This window comes from Nerophis ophidion, linkage group LG05, assembly GCF_033978795.1.
Source record: "Nerophis ophidion isolate RoL-2023_Sa linkage group LG05, RoL_Noph_v1.0, whole genome shotgun sequence".
NCBI classification, from domain to species: domain Eukaryota; kingdom Metazoa; phylum Chordata; class Actinopteri; order Syngnathiformes; family Syngnathidae; genus Nerophis; species Nerophis ophidion.
The window spans coordinates 65,293,504-65,319,003 of NC_084615.1; the positions used below are offsets into that span (position 1 = coordinate 65,293,504).

The following is a 25,500-nucleotide window of genomic DNA, read 5'->3' on the forward strand; positions in this document are numbered from 1 at the left end:
GCCGGGTGAGAAGCTCTGTCATCCGAGAGGAACTCAAAGTAAAGCCGCTGCTCCTCCACATCGAGAGGAGCCAGATGAGTGGTTCAGGCATCTGGTCAGGATGCCACCCGAACGCCTCCCGATGGGAGGTGTTTAGGGCACGTCCAACTGGTAGGAGGCCACGGGGAAGACCCAGGACACGTTGGGAAGACTATGTCTTTCGGCTGGCCTGGGAACGCCTCGGAATCCCCCGGGAAGAGCTGGACGAAGTGGCTGGGGAGAGGGAAGTCTGGGCTTCCCTGCTTAGGCTGCTGCCCCCGCGACCCGACCTCGGATAAGCAGAAGAAGATGGATGGATGGATGGATGAATATTATTTGATATTTTTTGATAATGTGTTAATAATTTCACACATAAGTCGCTCTGGAGTATATGATGACGCACCCCTGGCCAAACTGTGAAAAAAACTGCGATTTATAATCGGAAAAATACGGTAGTTGACTATTTCTGGATCTAGGATTTATTTTCAATGGGGGGAAAAAAAACCGTACCAAAATTTAAACGAATAAGCTGTCAGCTCTTTTGTGAGAAATTACATATTTTGGCGGAATTTAGAGGTTTCACTGTGTATCATGCACGCCAGCACATGTTAAGACTCACACACAGCCTCTGCCTTGGCTAGTCATCTCTGTCTAATTAGGAGGCAATAATCCAATAGAGAAGAGTCATCATGTTTAGCCAAAGACAAACTAAGTGCAATTCAACCAAACTCACATGGATTTGCACGCAAATGCTCTCACGTTTTTACACATTTTCCCCCCTGACATAATCACGATAAGGACAGACAGCATCCTTGCAGTAAAGAAAGAGAATGCGTCTTTGTTCTTCCTTTGTTTCTGTAGATTTGTTTCAACAAAGCCATCAAACATTTATCACATTAGCAGTGACTTGAGGTGGCTTCCCTGGCAGCAGCTAGCCACTTTAGGGCTAAAAATATCTTAGCTTCCCCCCATGCATAATGAATGGCAAGAGACAGCGCTAACGTTCGCTCTTTCCAGGAGTGATCCGCTATGCTCCGTTTGGCCGTCTCAGCTCTCCTGGTGTTCTGGGGAAATGTTCCCAGACAGGTGCTCTGAGCCAGGTATTATTCCCATATAAACATTCGCAAGCCCAATTCCCAACCAATCCTTGCCAACAGCTTTCCCTTCCATTCTGCTGTTATGCTTGACTAAGAACACAAGTCTTGTCTGTCCACCTGTTAGCTTTGGTAATGGTGGACTACTTTGCAGCCACACACACACACACACACACACACACACACACACACACACACACACACACACACACACACACACACACACACACACACACACACACACACACACATAAACAGCATGCAGCTTCCGCCAGGATTATCTTGCTGTGGTCAGTTTCTGCTTGGCTTGCTCAAAGTCATTTCCTTCCCAGTGTTCACTCTACATGACCACACTGAGCACACACACATTCGGATGGAGTGTGCTCACAGACACACTCCCATATGCATGCGGATGTGCATTTGTCCAAACAAACTCAAGTTCAAGACTTCTCTATTTAATTGCCGCCATTTATGAATGAATGAATGAATGGCCTTTGTCATTATATTAGCATATAACGAGATTAAAGACTCCAATTTAAGGTGGGGTAGTGGGAACAAATATGGAGTGAAATAAATAACACAAGAGGTAATAAAGGTAAAAAAACTAACAATTGAAATAAACAGAGTACTAGCCAATAAAATAATAAACAATCCTGTACAATATACAAAACACTATAGAAATATAAAATACTGTACAATATACAGAACAAGACAAGAGTACCGAAGTAATAAATAACAATCAGTGTCGGACGTATTGCACTCGAAGGGTAGTATTGCACAGTAGGGTATTAGGGCAGGATATTGTATAGGGGTGAATTATTATTATTATAAATTAAAAGTTCAACATGGTGACAGCTGTGGGGAAAAAAGCTGTCTCTGAGCCTGTTTTTTCTGGCTGTGATGCACCTGTAGTGCCCCCTGATGGTAGCAGGTCGAACAGGTGGAAGCCAGGGTGTGTGCTGTCTTTGGTGATGTTTTTTTGCTTTCTTGAGGCAACGGGAGTTATGTAAATCCTTCAGGGAGGGCAGGGGGCAGCCGATGAGTTTTTGTGCAGAATTTTTGAGCCTCTGAATCGCCTGTTTGTCTGCTTCAGTGCAGCTGGCGTACCACACTGTTATGCAGTACTTCAGCAGGCTCTCGACAGCCAAATGATAGAAGGCCGCACGTTGTTGCCGTTGTTGCTCTAAATGTCATGTTTATAGGACATATTGTACTTAAGGTGCAACTGGAAATATGTGATGCATTAAATTGTATTGTATGCCTGTTCAAAATAAACTGAAACTGAACTTAACTGAAGTCCGTTGATTTGTTTTTTCTGTGGTTATATAATTTGTTATATATAAAGATGTGGGGTCAGGGTAGGCAGGTGAGGCGGAAAAAAAAAAAAGAGTCAATATATAAGGTTATCTGTTCTGTGTAATAAAGTAAAACCATTAGTTTTTATTCATAATGAAGTAATGCATGAGAATATATACAATGCAGGCCAATAGTTTGGACACACTTTCTTATTTCAATCCATTTTCTTTATTTTCATGACTATTTACCTTGTAGATTGTCTCTGAAGGCATCAAAACTATGAGACCTGTGACGTGAAAACCATTTCAGGTGACTACTTCTTGAAGCTCATTGAGATAATGCCAAGAGTGTGAAAAGCAGTAATCAGAGCAAAGAGTGGCTAATTTGAAGAAACTAGAATATAAAACAGGTTTTCAGTTATGTCACCTTTTTTTTTTTTCCATTCATAGTTTGGATGCCTTCAGTGACAATCTACATTGTAAATAGTCATGAAAATAAAGAAAACACATTGAATAAAAAGGTGTATCCAAATGTACTGTAATATATATATATATAAATATATATTACAGTACAGGCCAAAAGTTGTGTGTGTGTGTGTATATATATATATATATATATATATATATATATATATATACATACACACACACACACACACACACACACACACACACACACACACACACACACACACACACAGTATAGTGTTACTCCTGATACCAATATTTTGGTACCGTTACCAACATTTTTCGGTACTTTTCTTAATAAAGGGGACCACAAAAATTGCCTTATTGGCTTTATTTTATCAAAAAAACTTACGGAACATTAAAAAAATATTTCTTATTGCATGTTTGTCCTTAAATAAAATAGTGAACATACTAGACAACTTGTATTTTAGTAGTGAGTAAACAAAAAAAGACTCCTAACTAATCTGCTGACGTATGCAGTAACATATTGTCTCATTTTCCATTCTATTATCTTGTCAGCATTATTAAGGACAAGTGGTAAACAATTAAGTATCCATTTACTCATAATATTTGCTTATTTTCTGTTTCAACATGTTCTATCTACACTTCTGTTAAATATTAATAATCACTTATTCTTCTGTTGTTTGGATACTTTACATTATCAATCCGATACCAAGTAGTTACAGGATCATACATTGGTCATGTTTAAAGTCCTCAGGTGTCCCGGGACATATTTCCTGAGTTTATAAACATAGTATACATTTTTTTTTAAAAGAAATAAGATTTTGTGATGCTAAAAAATATCGATGTAATCATAGTAGTACTGACTAGATACGCTCCAGTACTCGGTGTGGTCACAGTGGATGTTAGGTGTAGATCCACCAATGGTGTTTGTTTATATTGTAGCATCCCGGAAGAGTTGGTGCTGCAGGGAATTCTGGGAATTTGTTCTGTAATGTTTATGTTGTGTTGCGGTGCAAATATTCTCCCAAAATGTGTTTGTCATTATTGTTTAGTGTGGTTTCACTATATGGCACATGTTTAGGACAGTGTTGGCGTTGTTCATACGGCCACTCCTTAGTGTGACATGTATGGCTGTTTATTAAGTATGCCCTTCATTCCTATGTGATCAGTGTGTTTAAAATTAATATGGTTGCCTTAATGGTTAATGTTTGGACATAATGAATTGTGTTGACTTTTCCAACCATAGACAATATTCTACTCAGCCATTATCATGGCTCTGATGTGCTGCAATGTCAAGTGAAGCATGTAGAGCAATCACACGTCCTACAGGGCTGATACTTGAAATAGTTTAACCTGATTTGTCTCCATGGAGACAAGGATTAGTGATATAGAAGTAGAACCTTGGAGAGGACCACATAACCAAGGACCAACTATGTTTAATTAGTATCGCGGTACTATACTAATACCGGTAAACCGTACAACCCTAATACAGTGTGTGTGTGTATATATATATATATATATATATATATATATATATATATACATGTATTTTTTTTTTTTTTTATATTGAATTACTATAAGAGGTTCTAAAGCTACAATCCAGTCACAGACTCAACGTCAAACTCCGACGTGTAGAGCAGAGCATTACAAATACTCGTTTGACGAGTCGACTAATCAAAAAAAAAAATTGTTTTCTAGCCGAATATTGAAATAATTGTTAGTTGCAGCTCTATTGATAACCCTAACAGTACTAAATAGAAATAGCTTTTAAGACTGAATCTCATGTTGACAGGACATCTTTCACTGTAAGTCCATTTATTTATTTTTCACTGTGGTTATACAATTTGTGGGATAAAGTAAAATGCTTTCATTTTATTTTGTTAAAATTTAGTTTACTTGAATAGGTTTTAAAACAGAGTTGAAATTAAGTGGCAGACTCAACGTTACATTTAAACATGTACAGCAGATCATAAGCAATAATCGTTAAAACTTGTAGACTAATTGAAAAAATAATAGCTGATTAATTGAAAAAGACAATCATTGGCAAGTTGACTAATCAAAAAAAAATATATATATTTATTTTTCATTTTTGTACTTATTTATTTTTTGCAATTGATCAAGCTACGAAAATGTGACTTTCTTCTTATTTTTTAAGTGTGAACAGCGGAGAGGTCCCCGGGAGGTGATCTAGTGATTACTTTCTTGATGCTGAGGAATATTCATCCATTTCGCTATGGTCTGGATCGTCTGCTGATCCTGAGCCAGTGCAGGACGGATGGATATCTACAATATCTGGGTACTTTTTCTACTAATGTCTATACTGTAAACCTTGAGTTGTTAAAGCCCAAGTGCACCTCTCTCCTCAAGCGTGCATGGATGGAGGGTCTGAGTGAGTAAAGTATAATTGTCAAATGTGATTTTAACTGTAAAATTTAAATAACATATATTTGCAAAACATTTCTAAATTAATAATAATTGCTGACTATTCAACTAAAAACATAATCACAGCCTGGTCGATTAACTGGAAATGTTATCGCTGACGTGTCGACTATTTAAAAATAAAAATAAAATACACTCATTAAAAAGGGTAAGCTTAGGTGAGGAAATATTTCAATATTTCCCTCCTTGTTTCAAATACAGTGGGGCGAAAAGGTATTTAGTCAGCCACCGATTTTGCAAGTTCTCCCACTTAAAATGATGACAGAGGTCTGTAATTTTCATCATAGGTACACTTCAACTGTGAGAGACAGAATGTGAAAAAACAATCCAGGAATTCACATTGTAGGAATTTTTAAGAATTCATTTGTAAATTATGGTGGAAAATAAGTAATTGGTCAACCATTTAAAGCTCTCTTTGATGGAAGGAGGTTTTGGCTCAAAATCTCACGATACATGGCCCCATTCATTCTTTCCTTAACACGGATCAATCGTCCTGTCCCCTTAGCAGAAAAACAGCCCCAAAGCATGATGTTTCCACCCCCATGCTTCACAGTAGGTATGGTGTTCTTGGGATGCAACTCAGTATTATTCTTCCTCCAAACACGACGAGTTGAGTTTATACCAAAAAGTTCTATTTTGGTTTCATCTGACCACATGACATTCTCCCAATCCTCTGCTGTATCATCCATGTATCCATTTTGGTATAAACTCAACTCGTCGTGTTTGGAGGAAAAAGAATACTGAGTTGCATTCCAAGAACACCATACCCACTGTGAAGCATGGGGGTTGAAACATCTTGCTTTGGGGCTGTTTTTCTGCTAAAGGGGACAGGGCGATTGATCCGTGTTAAGGAAAGAATGAATGGGACCATGTATCGTGAGTTTTTGAGCCAAAACCTCCTTCCAGTGAGAGCTTTGAATGGTTGACCAAATACTTATTTTCCACCATAATTTCCAAATTATTTAAAATTCCTACAATTTGAATTAATGGATTTTTTTTTTCACATTCTGTCTCTCACAGTTGAAGTGTACCTATGATGAAAATTACAGACCTCTGTCACCACTTTAAGTGGGAGACCTTGCACAATCGGTGGCTGACTAAATTCTTTTTTGCCCCACTGTAAATCACTGTCACCTTCATAATCCTTGTTTGAAACACTTTTTTGACTCCCGTAGCTTTATTGCCATCACTCATTGAAGGTGTCTCATTACGCAACTTGATAAGTTTGTCGCTCCGTGTTTACACGCTCAGCCGAGATTTGAAGGAGGTATGCGACCAAGAGCGAGAGATTGAGAGAGTGTGCCTGTGAGCCTCACTTTCCCTCTTTGCCAGAGTCTGCCATTAGGGTGTCAGTGGCAGAGTGAATTTATTTGCTGTGCGGTTACTGGGCTAATGATTGATGTTGCCCCAGCAAACAGTAAACCAATTAGAAGGCTGATGTAACGTCATTTTAAAAGCCTCCTAATCACGTTCTTCTTGAACCTGGGACCCGGGCCTTCCCTAATGAAGATTTATACTGGATCAAAGGAGAGCCTAACGCCATTAACAATAGATTGTATTCCACCAAAAATCACATTAGGACTTTTCCCTCTCCCTCCCATCAGGCCTCCGCTAAATATATCTGCTGATTACAAGTGCAGAGGTGCAGAGGAGAGAGATGGGGAGACAAAGGAGGACAGAAATACAAAAAGGTGGCCCAAAGTAACTAATTGCTGAAACGAACGTGAGCACACAGACACGTCATTGAAGATGCATAAGCGCTTATGAGGGAAATAAATGGCTGCAAGGTTTCACTAAGGCCAGTAAAAGAGCCACGAGAGAGTTTCCATATGGGTTAAGAAAGCTCAGAGTTGGGATACAAACTTTTTTTTGTGTTATATTCAGCCAGTTTTTAATTCTATATTTACTTTTGTGAAAGGGTTATTCATCTTATGTGCTGTAAGATCCACACAAGCGGGGGCGCCAAACTGTAGCTGCAAGATTCCTCAAATTGGATCACAACTTTCCAGAAGTAAAAGAAACATGTTAATTTGAACTCTGTATTCTACTGATTCATGCAGCTTCTTTTAACAATTACATATTTTCAGCAGTTTATTACCGCGTCAAGCGCTGTATGCTTTGGTTGTCAAAAAATGTACGGTAAAAAAAAAATACACACATGGACTTCCATTCATCCATCAATTTTCTACCGGTTGTCCCTTTTGGGGTCGCGGGGGGTTCTGGAGCCTATTTCATCTGCATTCGGGCCAAAAGCTTGGTACACCATCTCGCCACCTCATCTTGTTTTTGCAAATGCAAAACTAAATTGCCATCAGCTTCCTTCAACTAAAACATACAGTTGTCTAAATCAGTGTTTTTCAACCTTTTTTGAGCCAAGGCACATTGTTTTTATTGAAAAAATACCGAGGCACACCACCAGCAGAAATCATTAAAAACCGAAACTCAGCAGCCAATATTGACAAAAAAAAAGTTGTTCGGGCAATTTTTGAATATGAGCAAGCATGCATCACTATAGCTCTTGTCTCAAAGTAGGTGTACTGTCACCACCTGTCACATCACACCCTGACTTATTTGCACTTTTTTGCTGTCTTAGTCCTTGTCTTGCGCTCCTATTTTGGTGTTTTTTTCCAATTTTGTTGGTATTTTCCTGTAGCGGTTTCATGTCTTCCCTGAGCGCTATTACCTGGCCCTGCTTTGTTTTTGCAATTGAGACTAAGTTCTGCGGACACTTCTTCATCTATCCTTCTTTGTGGGGACATTGTTGTCATGTACGGAAGTACTTTGTGGACGCCGTCTGCTGCTCCACACACAGTAAGTTTTTGCTATAGTCCAGCATTCTGTTTTTTTTGTTTACTTTGTAGCCAGTTCAGTTTTAATTCGGTTATGCATAGCCATGCCTAATTAAGCGTCAATGCCTTTTCTTAGCGGCACTCGCCTTTTGTTTATTTTTGGTTTAAGCATTAGATACCTTTTTACCTGCACGCCGCCTCCCGCTGTCGTCTGCGTGTTTTTATCATGACAAACCATCGTCGTCTCACACGACCTGTTCCCGACATCTACAAAGAAATTAGCTACCTGCGCAATACAGACACTCAAAAACGGCACATGAATTGCGAATTACTGGTGTGCAACCCAATTAGGTGAAATTACATAATCTCCCACGGCACACAAGACTGTATCTCACGGCACACTAGTGTGCCGCGGCACAGTGGTTGAAAAACACTGCTCTAAATTGTGTGTATTATTAAATTCTTCAGTCAAATTAGTGTTTAATTTAAACCAATTAAATAGAATAAAAATAAATTTTAGGTTTCACATTATGACATGAATTACAGTTTACATAAAACCAAGGAAAGCCTTTAAAATGTTACTGTTTTATTCAGAACAAAGTCTATATGATGTTTTGATCAAGATTTTATGAGTCAGATCGATTGTATGAGTGAGATCTGCTGACACAAATACCGATCACAAAACATTTTAAATGTACAATTTTCAATTAATTTATGGAGTGTGTTATGGACAGTTTAACGATATCAAAACAATATTTAAACTAGTTCCTTATTCTCATGGATGATTTTAAAATTGTGTGGGCAAAACAGAGCTAATTGTACACAATAATTAAAGAAAAGTAAAAACTGCTATTTACGACTCATTTAAACCTTTTGGTTTTTGCAAGTCCTCCAGTGTCAAGGGAATTATTGCCTGAAATTGTAAATAGTAACAAAAACAGCAACTAAATGATTTTGAGGAAATGGAAAATATCAACCTCATCACTCTAGATTAAATTATACAGTATGTTGAGAGTACCCTTGGTATCGACGCCACCAATTGATCCACGCTCCTGTCGTGTACTGACTGTGGCAATGCTGACACACCAACATTAATTTCCTGTTAATAACGGCTTACTTTCCGCTGCGACGTGGTTCCATTTACAATATCTAAACTTAAACTTTGCTGGGCACGTTTGCGGACATGCTATCATGAGAATCCTGAAATAGGTCATGTATCGTATTGTAATTGTTTGCATGTTTGAAATCAACTAACACCATAACCATAGTTTCAAGATAGCATAGCGGGTAGCTTTTAATGAGTAAAATGTTTAGCCTCGTCCTGGAGTGATGTATGGTTTGTGTTTCCACCGTATTTTGCAGTTCAGGGTAGTTTATACAAGTCTGGCTGATGACGTATGGAGGAGAGTTTTAGTATATTTCTACACTGACACCATGTAAATAAACGGAGGAGAGTTTTAGTATATTTCTACACTGACACCATGTAAATAAACGGACAATATTAGGTAACAGACCGTTTGATAAAAAGTAAGTAAGTGAATTACAAAGCAATAATATACAAAATGATATGTTTTAAAAAGTAGAGTTTACGGAATTGTTCATAAAAAGTCAAGCTTTTGTCCTCAATGTACACACAGTTGGAAAGTTGTCTTCTCAGTAAAATGATACATTTATATGGTCAGGCTATTCCTTTTGGTCTACTTAAGCTGTAAATAATAATATATAAATATTAAATATAAGTGTTTGTCTCACACCGTCAAAGCAAACACAATACCTTGTTAGCATTCTGTTCACTTGAGTTGGTGCTAATAACTACACAAATCGAGTGACACGGACTACTTTTACAACATTTAATAAAGTAAATAATTAATATTTCATGTCATTTACGTTTGTTCCATTGGTGTACTGCCTCCTTAATGTCACAATTATCCAATGAAGTCAGAGCAGAAAGCAGCTGAGGTTATTGCTTTGAGTTCGGCTTCATACTCCTCTGTAAATATTTTGAAAAGAGTCTGTCCACTTCTCGTAGCTCCGCGTACCGATATGAAGTTTATAAAAATACGAAACAACATTAACAATCGATCAATCAAGGATTATTTATATAGCCCAAAATCACTAGTGTCTCAAAGGGCTGCAAAAACCAAAACACAAACCACAACGACATCCTCGGTAGAGCCCAAATAAGCTCACATGCATTAAACTGCATATAGTTGAAAGACTCCATCCATCCATTTTCTACCGCTTACTCCCTTTGGGGTCGCGGGGGGCCCTTTCTCAGCTACAATCGGGTGTAAGGCGGGGTACACCCTGGACAAGTCGCCACCTCATCGCAGTAGTTGAAAGACTATGGCTGAATAAAAAAACACTGCAAAAGAACTCCACTGATCAACGGTCTTCAGCAGACATGCCCCACAAAAGTTACTGCAAGTCCAACATTTCTTTCATCCTTTATTCTCTTCATTGTCAATTTTGTTGAAATACATAAATAAATGATAAATGGGTTGCACTTGTATAGCGCTTTTCTACCTTCAAGGTACTCAAAGCGCTTTGACACTACTTCCACATTTACCCATTCACACAGACATTCACACACTGATGGAGGGAGCTACCATGCAAACCAGCACCCATCAGGAGCAAGGGTGAAGTGTCTTGCTCAGGACACAACGGACGTGACGAGGTTGGTACTAGGTGGGGATTGAACCAGAGACCCTCGGGTTGCACACTACCACTGCGCCACGCCGCGATATATAGATATACAAAAGAACAAAGACATAAACAAGTCGTCCTTGCATACTCCGCAATGGCGGTCGTGTGTTTAAAAAAAAAAGTTTAGGGAACGCCCCGAAAGGTGTTCAACCAATCAGGATTCGTAAGCACAGCCGACCCCCAGGAAGGTTCCAGGAAACTTTCTAAAGACACATCTTGCTGGCAAGAATTCCTAAAGATTCCAGAAGTACTAAATATACCCGGGTCATTTTTGGTGGAAACACAGGGGGAACTTTATTTACCCGGGTTCCTGCGGTGGAAACGGGCCTATTAGTAGTAGCAGTAGTAGCAGTAGACAGCGTGGCAAAGTTGGTAGAGTGGCAGTGCCAGCAATCTGAGGGTTACTGGTTCAATCCCCACCTTCTATCATCCTAGTCATGTTCATTGTGTCCTTGGGCAAGACACTTCACCCTTGCTCCTGATGGGTCCTGGTGAGTGCCTTGCGTGGCAGCTCCCGCCATCAGTGTGTGAATGTGTGTGTGAATGCGCGAATGTGGAAATACTGTCAAAGCGCTTTGGGCTTCTTAAAAAGGGGTAGAAAAGCGCTATACAAGTACAACTATTTACCATTTACCATTAAAAATAGATACAGAATCCGCCATAGGGGATTGGCGTTTGTGATCGGCAATGGCGATCACATACATTTTCACAAAAAACGTACAATACTATCGGGACGGTGTGGCGCAGTGGTAGAGTGGCCGTGCGCAACCCGAGGGTCACTGGTTCAAATCCCACCTAGAACCAACCTCGTCACGTCCGTTGTGTCCTGAGCAAGAAACTTCACCCTTGCTCCTGATAGGTGCTGGTTGGCGCCTTGCATGGCAGCTCCCTCCATCAGTGTGTGAATGTATGTGTGAATGGGTAAATGTGGAAGTAGTGTCAAAGCGCTTTGAGTACCTTGAAGGTAGAAAAGTGCTATACAAGTACAACCCATTTATTAGTGGCTGATATTTGTATTTTTTGAAGTGAATTATATTTATATAGCACTTTTCTCTATTGATATAAAGCACTTTTACATAGTGAAACCCAATGTCTAAGTAACATTTGAACCAGTGTAGCTGGCACTGGAAGCAGGTGGGTAAAGTGTTTTGCCCAAGGACACAACGGCAGTGACTAGAATGGCGAAAGCAGGGCTTGAACCTGGAACCCTCAAGTTGCTGGCACGGCCACTCTACCAACCGAGCAATAGCGCCCCAGTTTTATTTATCACCTTTTAAAAACTACAAAATACAGGGCACCAAATAAATGCAATGCCGATGGACATAGAATGAAATAATGCAGGACTACAGTTTGATGGATATGGATGTACTGTATTCATAAAATGAATGAAAGGAAGGATGAGTGGCTCGTTTTCTTACCCGTAGAAGACGTCTGAGCCCGCAGCAAATATGAGTCTTCCGGGTGGGTCTCCAGGTGAGAATGGGTTGAATTTTTCTCCAGGAGGGGCACCTGACACTCCCTGATGGGTGGAGAAGGGCCGGGGGATGGGTGGTGTGGGGCGGACGAGGAGGACGGAAGGGACGGAGGGAGCAAGGATGAGGAAGAGGTTGGAGGCAGTGGGCGACCTGGAAGACGGAGGCAGAGAAAGGAGGGAGGGTGAACGTTAGACAAAACAGATGGTAATGACACACAGTGAAAACATGATGTGGTGGGGCCTGTTGTAAAGATGCACGCGAGCAGAGAAATCCAGACATGGTTTGCAAAATGACACAAGATCTTTGCAAAATCAATAACACAAAGTGTTTGAGTGCCGAAAAAAAAGTTCTCACTTGTTAGCTTATATGAAAACCATTTACAGTGAGACATCCGTGAGACTAAAACTAACAAACTGTGTGAACTAATGAATAGCAATCAGCCTAACTGGATGCTTTGAAAAATGTACTGTTTTATCATTTTGGAATGCATACGGTATGAAAACTAGGGCTATTCAAGAAGTTCCAGAAAACCGAGGAGGGCAGAGGGGCGGACTTCTCCCCTTACTATTATTCTTATTTTGAGAATCAGCATTCTCTGCAAAATTGTGTCTCAATTGGATTCCAGAAAAAAAACCTCTAGCAGCATAAGCACATACGAGCCGATGTTACACATCCAAAAACTCTAGACTTGCAACAGGGGTGGCTTGTCCTTGCAGCCCGAAGCTGCAGCCACCAGCGGCTCTGCTCCATTGTCCATCAAAGACGTAGGATGAGCGGGGCGTAGGTGTGAGTATCTCTACAGTGGTAGTCCATAAGTCTGTGTGTGTCCGTAAGCCTGGAAGTTGCTACGGCCTTGTGAGTGACATTGCAATAACACAGCCGGTTGCTATGTAAGCGTTTGAGATCATCACCCAACCGAGTCAAATACATCCCAAGAAGAAATGAAGAAGGGAGAAAGAAAAGGATTTCAGAGCATCTGTTGCAGCGATAGTCTCACTGGGTGTGGCCCACCCATCAATCCCAACGGGCAGCCTGTGGGCTCCTTGAACGGCTGCCATTGTCTTCCATATTTGTCGTTAGACCAAAGCAACATTCTATTCAGTCAGCAGATGACCTTTTAACACAGTTCCAAATAGATAGACGTCTTCAATGTCTTTGATGGAAAGAATCGCCAGACAGACAGACAACCCTGTTTCTTCCACGAGTCCATCATGTATCCAGCAGCAAATATTCAATCAGGACAGGCAGGTTACCTCGAACCTAAGCTTCTCGGTGAGGATGTCTTGTCAATTGTGTTGAGAGACAAGTTTATCAATTCCATGTTTTAGATTTCAGTGATTACAGGAATAAACAAAGGTTTACTGTATTACAATTGGCGACCAGAAGCAGAAGTTGGATATGGGAGTCTGAATGTGTGCACAGGAGACACAACGAACAAAAATGCAGTTTGCGTATCTTTATAATAAGATACTAAGAAATAATGTATAATTAACATTTTATAAGTTACTTAAAGATTTGGATTTATTTTTTAAAACAATCACCTAGGATTTAGGTATTAGTTAAGAAAAAAAATCCATTGTTAACTACAATTCCATTAATTCCAATATATTTAATAGCCATATGTTTTTATTCCATAATGTCCAAAGTTGAAATGAAAATGCAAAAAAAAATAAGTCAGAGGGGGAAAAGAAACATTTCTAACCGCCATGAAACCAATTCAGAAGCCTATTCAGAAATGCTACATCTCTTCGGCATTAACTGAAAAAATAAACAAAACACAATAAATAGGTAAGAACTATCCATCCATCCATTCATTTTCTATCGCATGTTCCTTTTTTGGGGGTTGTGGGGCTGCTGGAGCCTACTCTGCTGCATCCGGGACAATTTAGTGTTACCAATCAACCTATCCCCAGGTGCATGTCTTTGGAGGCGGGAGGAAGCCGGAGTACCCGGAGGGAACCCACCCAGTCATGGGGAGAACATGCAAACTCCACACAGAAAGATCCCGAGCCTGGGATTGTACTCAGGAACTTCGTAGTGTGAGGCACATACACTAACCCCTGTTTCACCGTGCTGCAGGTAAGAACTATATGAAAAAAAAAATGTTTTAGACATTATACATTATATATTTAGGGAAATGGTTTGACTGCAATACAAACTTGAATAGTATGGTCATTTTAGAAATGTCTGTCACAATGCAGGCGTTTAAAGTGATGCTAAATTAGCAATTATACACATGGGCTTTTGAATGGATGCGGTTGCCATGTTGGTGCACCAGACTAAAACTATTAAAGGCCTACTGAAACCCACTACTACCGACCACACAGTCTGATAGTTTATATATCAATTATGAAATATTAACCATTTAACAATTGCCAATACGGCCCTTTTAGTTTACTAAATTGCAATTTTAAATTTTCTTGTTGAAAATGTCGCGGAATGATGACGCGTACGCATGACGTCACTGACTGTCAGGAAATATTAGCTCAGCAGTCGTCTGCTTTAACCGCATAATTACACAGTATTTTGGACATCTGTGTTGCTGAATCTTTTGCAATTTGTTCATTTAATAAAGGAGACTATAAAGAACAATGCTGTTGGTGGAAAGCGGTGGATTGCAGCTGTCTTTAGCACCGAGACACAGCCGGTGTTTCTTTCTTTGTTGTGAAGCGGAGCGGTCAAGCGAACATGTTTTCTCTACGTCAACCAGCATGTTTTTGGATGGGGAAATTGTGATATATATCTTACCGGAGACATCATTGGATTATTCGTCGTCCTGCAGCAGCTGTTTAAAAGGCAGCTGCGAGCTTGGCTCCTCGGCTTCTCTCTGAGACACTTTGTGTTCACCGCAGCCATCCGACCTCGAGGTATGTCTTTACAATCTTTTACAATCTGACCTCGAGGTATGTCTTTACAATCTTTTACAATCTTTAAAATCTCACTAAACTCTATTAAAAACAATAAGCAGATAAGGTATCTTCCAATATTATTATCCTAGCAAATGTGTCTAATTACATCTGAAACGCTCACTTTGCCACCGCCTGGAGCCGTAGCTTTTTTTTGTTTTTGTTTTTTTTGGTTTTCTAGTCTTTCACTTTCAATATCCTAATTCACAAATCTTTGATCCTCGCTCAAATTAATGGGGAAATTGTCGCTTTCTCGGTCCGAATTGCTCTTAGTGCTGGTGGCTCCCATTAAAAACAATGTGAATATGTGTGGAGCCCTGCAACTCGTGACGTCACGCGCACATACTTCCGGTAAAGGCAGGGCTTTTCTATCAGCGACCAAAAGTTGCGAACTTTATCGTCGATGTTCTCTACTAAATCCTTTCAGCAAAAATATGGCAATATCGCAAAATGATCAAGTATGACACATAGAATGGACCTGCTATTCCCGTTTAAATAAGAAAATCTCATTTCAGTAGGCCTTTAAAAATGACACGTCGACTCACCACTGAGTAGAAGTTTAGAAAAAAATATAGTATAATTTCATCCTTAGTCAGTCCGTCAAAGTAGAACAAGCAAACAGAACACGACTACCACGGTGATGAACAGCTTGTGTAGTGACCAGTCGCCATAATTATGTGCCCCCACCCCACTAAACAATTGCATAGAGTGTCGGCCCTGGCTGGTATGGTGTTATCTCCAGGTCTGACTTGGCCCCCGGGCCGCTAATTGAATAGAAATATTGTATACCAACAAGATCTACTGTATCTTAATAACTGATGGACTACTAAGAACGCACTCCCAATTACATAAATGATAATACTAGAAAATAAATGTAGAATAAATGAGGTGAGACCCATGCTCATTCTACAACAGTTTAAAACGTTTTTAATTAGATCTCGGTGACTTATGGCTTCAACTTTTAATTTATCAAAAGGAGTCATGAGCCAGTTCTTGGTTCATGGTCTCGCCGGAATGGAATGATAGGATTGGATTATTGTAGGGGCCAACATCCATTGTACAACCATCCCCTACATGTGTAACACACAAGAAAGTTAACACTCTTTAAATAGGAGGAGCCATGGGACAATCGGACACAATCAGGCTGCCCCATACACCAGAGAGACACAAGAGGGATGGAAAGAAATCACTCTACTCTCCAAAGGTTTGAAAATCAAGGACAAAGACAAATCTAATAATTTCTATTTGGAGACAGCTCAAAATGTAGAATAATTATGTCTGCCATATTTGTAGCTCCATCAATCAACAACACAGAGAACGAGGCCACCGAGTTCAGTCAATCCACTGAAGAACTCGGGTTATTATCGGCACTAATTAAACAGTCAAACAGAGGCCGTGACGATAATCATTTGTTGTTTCCTGACCATACAATCAAAATTATTCGTTTCATAGCGTTACAAATACAGTTTTCTCTATAATACATTGATCTGCACCATCCTGATCCCACATGTAGAAGAGAACGGGATGGTTATCACTTTTACTCCACTGTAAATTGCTCATCTTCGAAAACATTTTTAATAGTTATTTCTACATTGAATTGAAGCTTAAAGTGCTGACTTGAAATTTGCGTCCCTCTCATTTTCCAACTTCTTGTAACAAAGAGGTAATGAAATATCAAAACAGTCGGATATATTGGGCCAATCACAGAGACGGTTGTAAATGGCAAATGGGTTATACTTGTATAGCGCTTTTCTACCTTAAATACTTAAAGCGCTAAGACTATTTCCACATTCACACACACACACTGAGAGCGGGAGCTGCCATGCAAGGCACTCACCACGACCAATCAGCAGCAAAGGGGAAGTGTCTTGCTCAAGGACACAACGGACGTTGGTAGAAGCTGGGGATAAAACCAGTAACTCTCCCAACTATGTCACGTTGTCCCACTCTAATCTTAATGGGAAAATACTATTTTAAAATAAGTAATTGATGAAATGCAAATCAAGTTTTTATAAGATATTATTATCTAGGCAAGACCTAGTTTTAAAGTTCAATTGCATTGACCAAGTTGAGACCAGCATAACTTATCCATCCATCCATCCATGTTCTACAGCTTATTCCCTTTGGGGTCGCTGGTGCCTATCTCAGCTACAATCGAGCGGAAGGCGGGGTTCATCCTGGACAAGTCGCCACCTCATTGCAGGGCCAACACAGATAGACAGACAACATTCACACTCACATTCACACAATAGGGCCAATTTAGTGTTGCCAATCAACTTATCCCCAGGTGCATGTCTTTGGAAGTGGGAGGAAGCCGGAGTACCTGGAGGGAACCCGCACAGTCACGGGTAGAACATGCAAACTCCACACAAAGATCCCGAGCCCGGAATTGAACCCAGGACTATTCAGGACCTTCGTATCGTGAGGCAGACGCACTAACCCCTCTATCCCGGTGCTGCCCAAAGCACAACTTAATGCATGTTAACACAAAATGAGCAAGAAATGTGATTAATCACAAAAAAAAATTGCATTAATCATCTATATATGCAGATTAATTACACAATTTGTGTGCTGTATGTGCTCAATGACATGCTAAATAATAACTAAAAAAAATTGAGGATGGTTATATATCTGAGAGGGGATGCAAGTAGCTTTATTGTCAGTGATCGGGTCCATGCAGTGTAAAGATGAGTGAGGAAACTCTGACGACACTTTCGATACAACTGTTGCCAAGTTTTGAGCAAATAAATGACATGCATTCAAGTAAAAAAAATCCTGGATGACTTCACGGTGGCAGAGGGGTTAGTGCGTCTGCCTCACAATACAAAGGTCCTGCAGTTCTGGGTTCAAATCCAGGCTCGGGATCTTTCTGTGTGGAGTTTGTATGTTCTCCCCGTGAATGCGTGGGTTTCCTCCGGGTACTCCGGCTTCCTCCCACTTCCAAAGACATGTACCTGGGGATAGGTTGATTGGCAACACTAAATTGGCCCTAGTGTGTGAATGTGAGTGTGAATGTTGTCTGTCTATTTGTGTTGGCCCTGCGATGAGGTGGCGACTTGTCCAGGGTGTACCCCGCCTTCCGCCCGATTGTTGCTGAGATAGGCGCCAGCGCCCCCCGGGACCCCAAAAGGGAATAAGCGGTAGAAAATGGATGGATGGATGGATGGACTTTTTGACAATAAAATTGCATTTGTCCAAATATTGTGGTCTTTTTAAAGTTAATTTATGTTATGAAAGAGAGTAATAACCTGTGATTAATCATGATTATGGTAATCCACATTTAAAAGTGGGATGAATTTGATCAATCTTATTTGACAGCACAGATATATGAATATGTCAAATAACAACCCCAAATTGCTTTTTTTAAAATATCCAGGATAACAACAATGTCAAACTAGTAAGCCATCTAATTGCTTAATTATAGCATTCCCTTCACAAAATCAATGGTTCTGTAATAAATTCATTGTGTAGAAGTCTACAAGATTAATACAAATCTAAACATTTTCTATTTCACATTAAAACAACATTAGAAGTCCTTTCAGATCAACTTCAACTGTCCTACTATACAGAAGATTATGTCGGTGAGCGTGTCTTGATCTCAATTCCGTAAATTTCCATATAACAACTAACCCCATTTTCCCATGCAGGAGTGGGAAAAAAATAGTCTTCCCCACACTTCATCCATTCATCTTCCTTTGCCATTCACAAGCAACAGAGGGGTTACAATGCGTGACCATGGTTTGTCACTTCTTACTTTTCTTCTAAGGAGAAGAGAACACAGTTCAGCAAGATATTGACAAAAAAGGCAATATATTTCAGATTTAGTTTTTGTAATCACTTTTTCCCGCTTATTTATCGTCTAAAAATGAGACATTTTTAGACATTGCACGCATTACATGTCTAATGCCATTTTATTGAAGGAAACTGGCATTTGCTTGGATTGAGATTTTTCTTTGTGGCTATGCAAATATCCTTCAGAGAACCAGTAGTTTTGCATAAAAGGGCATTTTTCTTGAAGTGTAAAAAAAAAACCCAACAACAACAAATAGGCCAAAAAATATAATTCCACCGCATCGGGTTCTTGTGAGGATAAAGTATCAAGACACACAACACTGTTGGAACGGGAATTAAAAGTGATTATCAGTTAAGAAAAAAAGGGTCTGGTCTACAAATATCCAAATACCATGCGCGAAACGCCATGTGTAAACCATACAATTCCGCATAGCGTGTGATTTACTAAAACTGCGTTTGCAATTAAAACTGGTGCAGACAACCCTTTACAGTGAGTTTTTTGCATGTACTATGCAGTGTTTTACCATGGAGACATTTTTTTACTGCACACTTATGTTATCATGCTTCTACCACTTTTTATGGCCATTTTTAGCGTATCGTCAACAAAACTCACTTTTTAGCACTCTCAGGACAGATGCCGAGTCATACCAAAGACTATAAAAAAATGGGACCCATTGCCTCCCTGCGTGGCACTCAGCATCAAGGGTTGGAATTGGGGGTTGAATCACCATAAATGATTCCCGGGCGCGGCACCACTGCTGCCCACTGCTCCCCTCACTTCCCAGGGGGTGATTAAAGGGATGGGTCAAATGCAGAGGACACATTTAACCACACCTAGTGTGTGTGACAATCATTAGTACTTTAACTTAACTTTAACTTAATTGGAATGTTCTAAACATTAGAAAATGCATACTGCAAGAATTGTTTTTCATAGAAATGAAAAAAAAAACCTTTGTCATTAGAAATATGCCAGCAGACACCAGAAAGCGTCAATTTAATTTGTTTTATTTAGCCCCTTAAGTCATTTTTGACAGTCCATATGCAGGTATGTTTACATTCATACTTAGGACGGAGCTGCAGCGCAATCAACTCCTTTCTCACAGCCATTTCTGCGCAATTGCCAGTTTGCACGTCCATTCCAGATGTACCTAATATAAAACACAAATCAGCGGCCGCAGAACAGTTTTAGTTTTGATAAATCGTACTGTGTGTGCTAAATAATTATATTTGCAGTTATGTTATTCCTCCCAGTATTGTAGGCGTTCTGGTGATTAGCATTTATTCTGCATATTCACCTACATAGACAGGCTAAATGGCTTGCACTTCAAACTTAAAGTGTTTACAAAGTACAAAAAAGAAAAAAAACATGATAAAAATTCCGAATTTATTTCATCCATCGATTCATTTTCAAGATAATCCTGGTCATCTCACTATATGAAATGTAACTTACTTCACTGAGTTTTATTTGTTTTTATTGTGATTACTTTTGGAGTATATTGTCAATAAATTGAGAACAGCAAGTGAACAAAAGTTTTAGCAACTGTTTTGTAATTAGAAAAGGGGTAGGATTAAATAAGCTCTGCTTCTTCCTACTCCTTTTCGAACATGTTCAAAAGAGAAACTGGAAATTGTGATGTATCATGTATGCTTGCATGATCAAAATAAACTCAACGCAAATTCAAACTATTTTTTTTTCTCACTTAAAAGAGGCCATCATCTGCGCACAAGCTTGATAGCGCTTTGTGTTTGTACCTGTTTTAAAGGGGTCATATTATAATTTTTTTGTATACATTTAAAACACTCTCTTGTGGTCCACATAACATGTACGTATCTGTTGTTCTTTGGTCAGACCATCTGCAAATCACTTTCTGATCGTCTCTTCAGGAAGCGCCGTTTTGTCGGTGGTCTTATTTATGTGCCTCCACTTCGACTGTGTTTTCTCCCTGTCATTCATGTTGTAGTCTTGAGCACTTCCATATGGAGTCGACTGAGGGATGCTACTTTGTATTAGAAATGGCAACAGCTGAGGGTGCATGTGCATATACAAGCCAGTCTGCCCCCACAACAAGAGGATAGAGAAAAAGAATAAAGTCATTGAAGACAGCCTCTGACTACAACGGACTTGCACAAAGCTGTTTTGGTAAAAAATTACCATGTACTGTATGTCTTTGATTTATTGAGACTTTTATTAGTAGATTGCACGGTACAGTACATATTCTGTACAATTGACCACTAAATGGTAAGACCCTAATACGTTTTTCAACTTGTTTAAAATGGGGTCCACGTTAATCAGTTCATGGTATTTGGTCTTCAAGGTTTGATTAGACGTATACTTCCTTTTTTATTGTCATTCAAATTTGAACTTTACAGTACAGATAAGAACATAATTTTGTTGTATTAGCTCATTGTAGTGCAGGACAAAAGCAATAAGGTGCTGATATAAATAATAAATTACTGTACAGATAAATATATCTCACTTTTGCAAATGCATCCACGTTTATGGATGTTTGTTATATTGTCTTTATATTCCAGAGAGTTAATCTGTTTTTTGGGGGGAATTATCTTGATGCATTCAAGAGTGTTATGGCTTGAGGTAAGTAGCTGTTACAGAATCTGGAAGTTCTGCTACGGAAGCTGCGGAACCTCTTTTTAGAGTCCAGCAGTGAAAAGAGTCCTTGGTGGGGGTGGGAGGAGTCTCTACAGATTTTCTGAGGCCTGGTCAGGCAGCGGCTTTTTGCCATTTCCAGGATAAGAGGAAGAGGAGTCCTGATGATCTTTTCAGCCGTCCTCACTACTCTCTGCAGACACTTCCAGTCTGAGGCACTACAGGCTCCAGTCCAGACAGAGATGCTGTTGATCAGTAGGCTCTCTATTACAAATCTTATACAGATCCCAAATACACAAAAACAAGTACCAATAAGTAAGAAAAGTTGGTTTTACGTAAAAATTTCCCTTTAATAGACGCAAACCTTTAGTAGATTAGGCCTAAAGTCACATCGATGCAAGGTGCATTCATCAATACAGGTGCCACCATGGCTCTAAAGAGATATAGCTGGAATATGAGGAGGCCCCGTCCTGTTTGCCCAAACTGCTCCAGCTTAGTGCTTTGTGTAATGGAAACCAGAGCTGAGATTGATCCGCACCTCGACGTTAACTTCACCCTGGAGAGAGGCTAGCCTTGTCAGCGTGTGCATGCTAGTGTGCTTGCAAGCCTCTCTTTGTGTGTTTGTGTGTGCGCGCGCGCATGCGTCCGTGTGTGTTCCCGGTCAATCTCGTTAGTGCAAACTGAGAAAAAATGGATTAACAATAACAATGCAAACACTGTGGTGGACACAAGGGAATTGATGGCAGGCAACGTGACAGAGTGACGCAAAAGGCAGGGGGAGTGGGCGTTGGGTCAGCAAGGTCAGAGGGTTAACTTGATGAAAGGAGAGCACTGTGATAGATGTTTGGAGAAGAAAAAAAGCCAAGAAATGGGGCCTTAACTTATTTCCATTAAAAATAAGGCAAAAGCAATCGGAATGACAACAGAAGGCAATCATTGCAGGTAATTAGTCCATAGCAATGGATAATGGAGGAAGGGAACAACAAATAAAGAGGTAAACAGGGGATAAGCCACCTTTACTTATGCAAACAAGCAATTGATCCAAACAAATCAATCACACCCTTCAATTGATGTTTGAGATGGAATACAGCTATTTGCATATTTTAAAAGGCCTCTAATAAGGCTACTGGTGCAAACATGCAGTGGTAAACATTTGCCTGTGTGTTTGTGTCTACGTGTGTGTGTGTTCTTGCATTTCTATCCTTCTTGAGACATCAACAAGGAAAAGTACCGTCCATATGAGGACCGGTGAACAAGTTAGGACATAAATCATGGTCCCAAAATGGAAAACCACTGCTTCTAAAAGAAAATGTCTCACTTGCACCCCTGGTGGTGAAATCTATGAAAATTAGGGATGACCAGAAAAGGAGGGATTTTTCAAATTAACTGTGTCGGTTTTAAAAGTGTTCCTCCTCTGGCCAAGATATGAAATAACAAGTGTGTGTAAGAAAGTGAAATGCGCGTCCTTAGGCCAAAATTAATTAAAAGAAATAGAAACAAAATAATGTATATAGAAACATACAGTAATAACGAAGTAAATAATAAAGATTAAAAAACTATTACAAACAAAAAATTCAACAAAATGTTTTTTTTTAACTAGAAGCAGACTTTTTTCTTATAAATTTGGGAACAATCTTATATTTCTCTAATATTGCAATATTTTTTTGTAAAATTCTTAATGTAAAATTATTACTTTTTAAAACAAAATGGTGTCATTTGTCATATAAAATTCTGACTTGTATCACGATATTGCCAATTTTTTGTTGTTTTAAAAGAGTGCCTTTTGTCATAATTTTGCCAAGTGAAATCCCGATTATCATCAAAATATTTCCAACATTATAAAGTAAAATTACGACTTTTCACATTTTAAGCTTTTCTTGAAAAATTGCGACTATTCTTGAGTAACATTCCAACTTTGTTCATAAAATGGCACAATTTTTCAGTTTTTCTTGTAAAATGTTGACCTGCATTGAGTAAAATTAAAACTTTTATTGTAATACTGCCAAAATTGAAAGTTTTTCTTTTGAAATTCCAACCATTTTTATACAACAAACTTTTATATTTGCATGGTATGTATATATTATTAATGTTGTAAATACAAATCTTTATTTATCTAGAAATAGACTTTTGACAATAACAAGAAAGTTTGATCATATTACGCCTGTACTGGCTTCCTGTGCACTTAAGATGTGACTTTAAGGTTTTACTACTTACGTATAAAATACTACACGGTCTAGCTCCAGCCTATCTTGCCGATTGTATTGCACCATATGTCCCGGCAAGAAATCTGCGTTCAAAAGACTCCGGCTTATTAGTGATTCCTAGAGCACAAAAAAAGTCTGCGGGCTATAGAGCGTTTTCCGTTCGGGCTCCAGTACTCTGGAATGCCCTCCCGGTAACAGTTTGAGATGCTACCTCAGTAGAAGCATTTAAGTCTCACCTTAAAACTCATCTGTATACTCTAGCCTTTAAATAGACCTCCTTTTTAGACCAGTTGATCTGCCGCTTCTTTTCTTTCTCCTATGTCCCCCCCTCCCTTGTGGAGGGGGTCCGGTCCGATGACCATGGATGAAGTACTGGCTGTCCAGAGTCGAGACCCAGGATGGACCGCTCGTCGGGACCCAGGATGGACCGATCGCCTGTATCGATTGGAGACATCTCTACGCTGCTGATCCGCCTCCGCTTGAGATGGTCTCCTGTGGACGGGACTCTCGCTGCTGTCTTGGATCCGCTTTGAACTGAACTCTTGCGGCTGTGTTGGAGCCACTATGGATTGAACTTTCACACCATCATGTTAGACCCGCTCGACATCCATTGCTTTCGGTCCCCTAGAGGGGGGGGGGGGGGGGGGGGCCCACATCTGAGGTACTCTCCAAGGTTTCTCATAGTCAGCATTGTCACTGGCGTCCCACTGGTTGTGAATTCTCCCTGCCCACTGGGTGTGAGTTTTCCTTGCCCTTTTGTGGGTTCTTCCGAGGATGTTGTAGTCGTAATGATTTGTGCAGTCCTTTGAGACATTTGTGATTTGGGGCTATATAAATAAACATTGATTGATTGATTGAAATAGTGGTCCTAAAGAGGTAGGCATTTTTTGGAGGTCTCAAGAAGGTAAAAAATACAAGAATGTGTGTGTGTGTGTATAGCCTGCTTTACTGCTGCTTGCTATTATTATATGCACTCACAATTAAGGGAGCATGAACTCACGTGGAAGGCAATACATGTGCTGTGCTACCTATTAACATTTTAAATCACTTTAATTACAAAAAAAATGGTAAAATGGCGATAGTTGGCCAAAAGCAATTAATAAAACTTTAATCTCTTTAGCAATTATGCTGTGGGGCATCCTTAACTCAGACATTTCTGCTACATTTCCAAGAAAGGTCAGTGAAAATTGCTTTGTGTATTAGAACAAAAGATTGGCAACGAGATCACGTGGTTCACTTGACGAATCGGACTCTTGGCACGCTTCAGCCCCCTCCCTCTGTTTCCACATGCCGCTCACTCCTGAAATCTAAAGTGTTGATTAGCGTGACAGCTAAGTTCATCTTTGGAGATCATAAGTATTTCTCAGAGCTTGCTTTTCACTTGCCCTAATTACTTCATTGCAACGCTACACAACGCAACAATGAAACATGCTGCTGCACTGAGACCTATCTGAGTCGTTACAATGACATTCTCTATTGTTTCTCAAGCCATTCTTAAAATATGCTGTGGCATGTAGGTATGAGCGATATGGCCTAAAATCTATATCACAATATATATTGCAGCGTCTTACAATAACAAAATTAATCCCAGTATAATATTTAGTATACAAATGATAATAGATCCATTTCAAAACGGGATACAAAGGCTCCTAACGTTTGCGGTAACTAGGGTTGTTCAGTATATCAAAACGAATAAAGTACGAAGATACTAATTGATTGAAAAAGGTACTATACTGCCTTTTAAA

At 39.6% G+C, this 25,500-nt stretch overlaps 1 protein-coding gene across 13 annotated transcripts in view; it reads right to left on the minus strand.

Moving 5' to 3' along the window:
• tenm2a (teneurin transmembrane protein 2a) overlaps nt 1-25,500 on the minus strand; it is a 719,932-nt gene that overhangs the window by 221,204 nt on the left and 473,228 nt on the right. For 10 of the 13 annotated variants that reach the window (XM_061901815.1, XM_061901814.1, XM_061901813.1 and 7 more), the window contains one exon: nt 12,192-12,398. The exons of the other annotated variants lie outside the window; for them this stretch is intronic. In XM_061901815.1, coding sequence (XP_061757799.1) covers nt 12,192-12,398 — 207 coding nt within the window. The remainder of the gene's footprint in view (nt 1-12,191; nt 12,399-25,500) is intronic. 13 annotated transcript variants of the gene reach the window in all.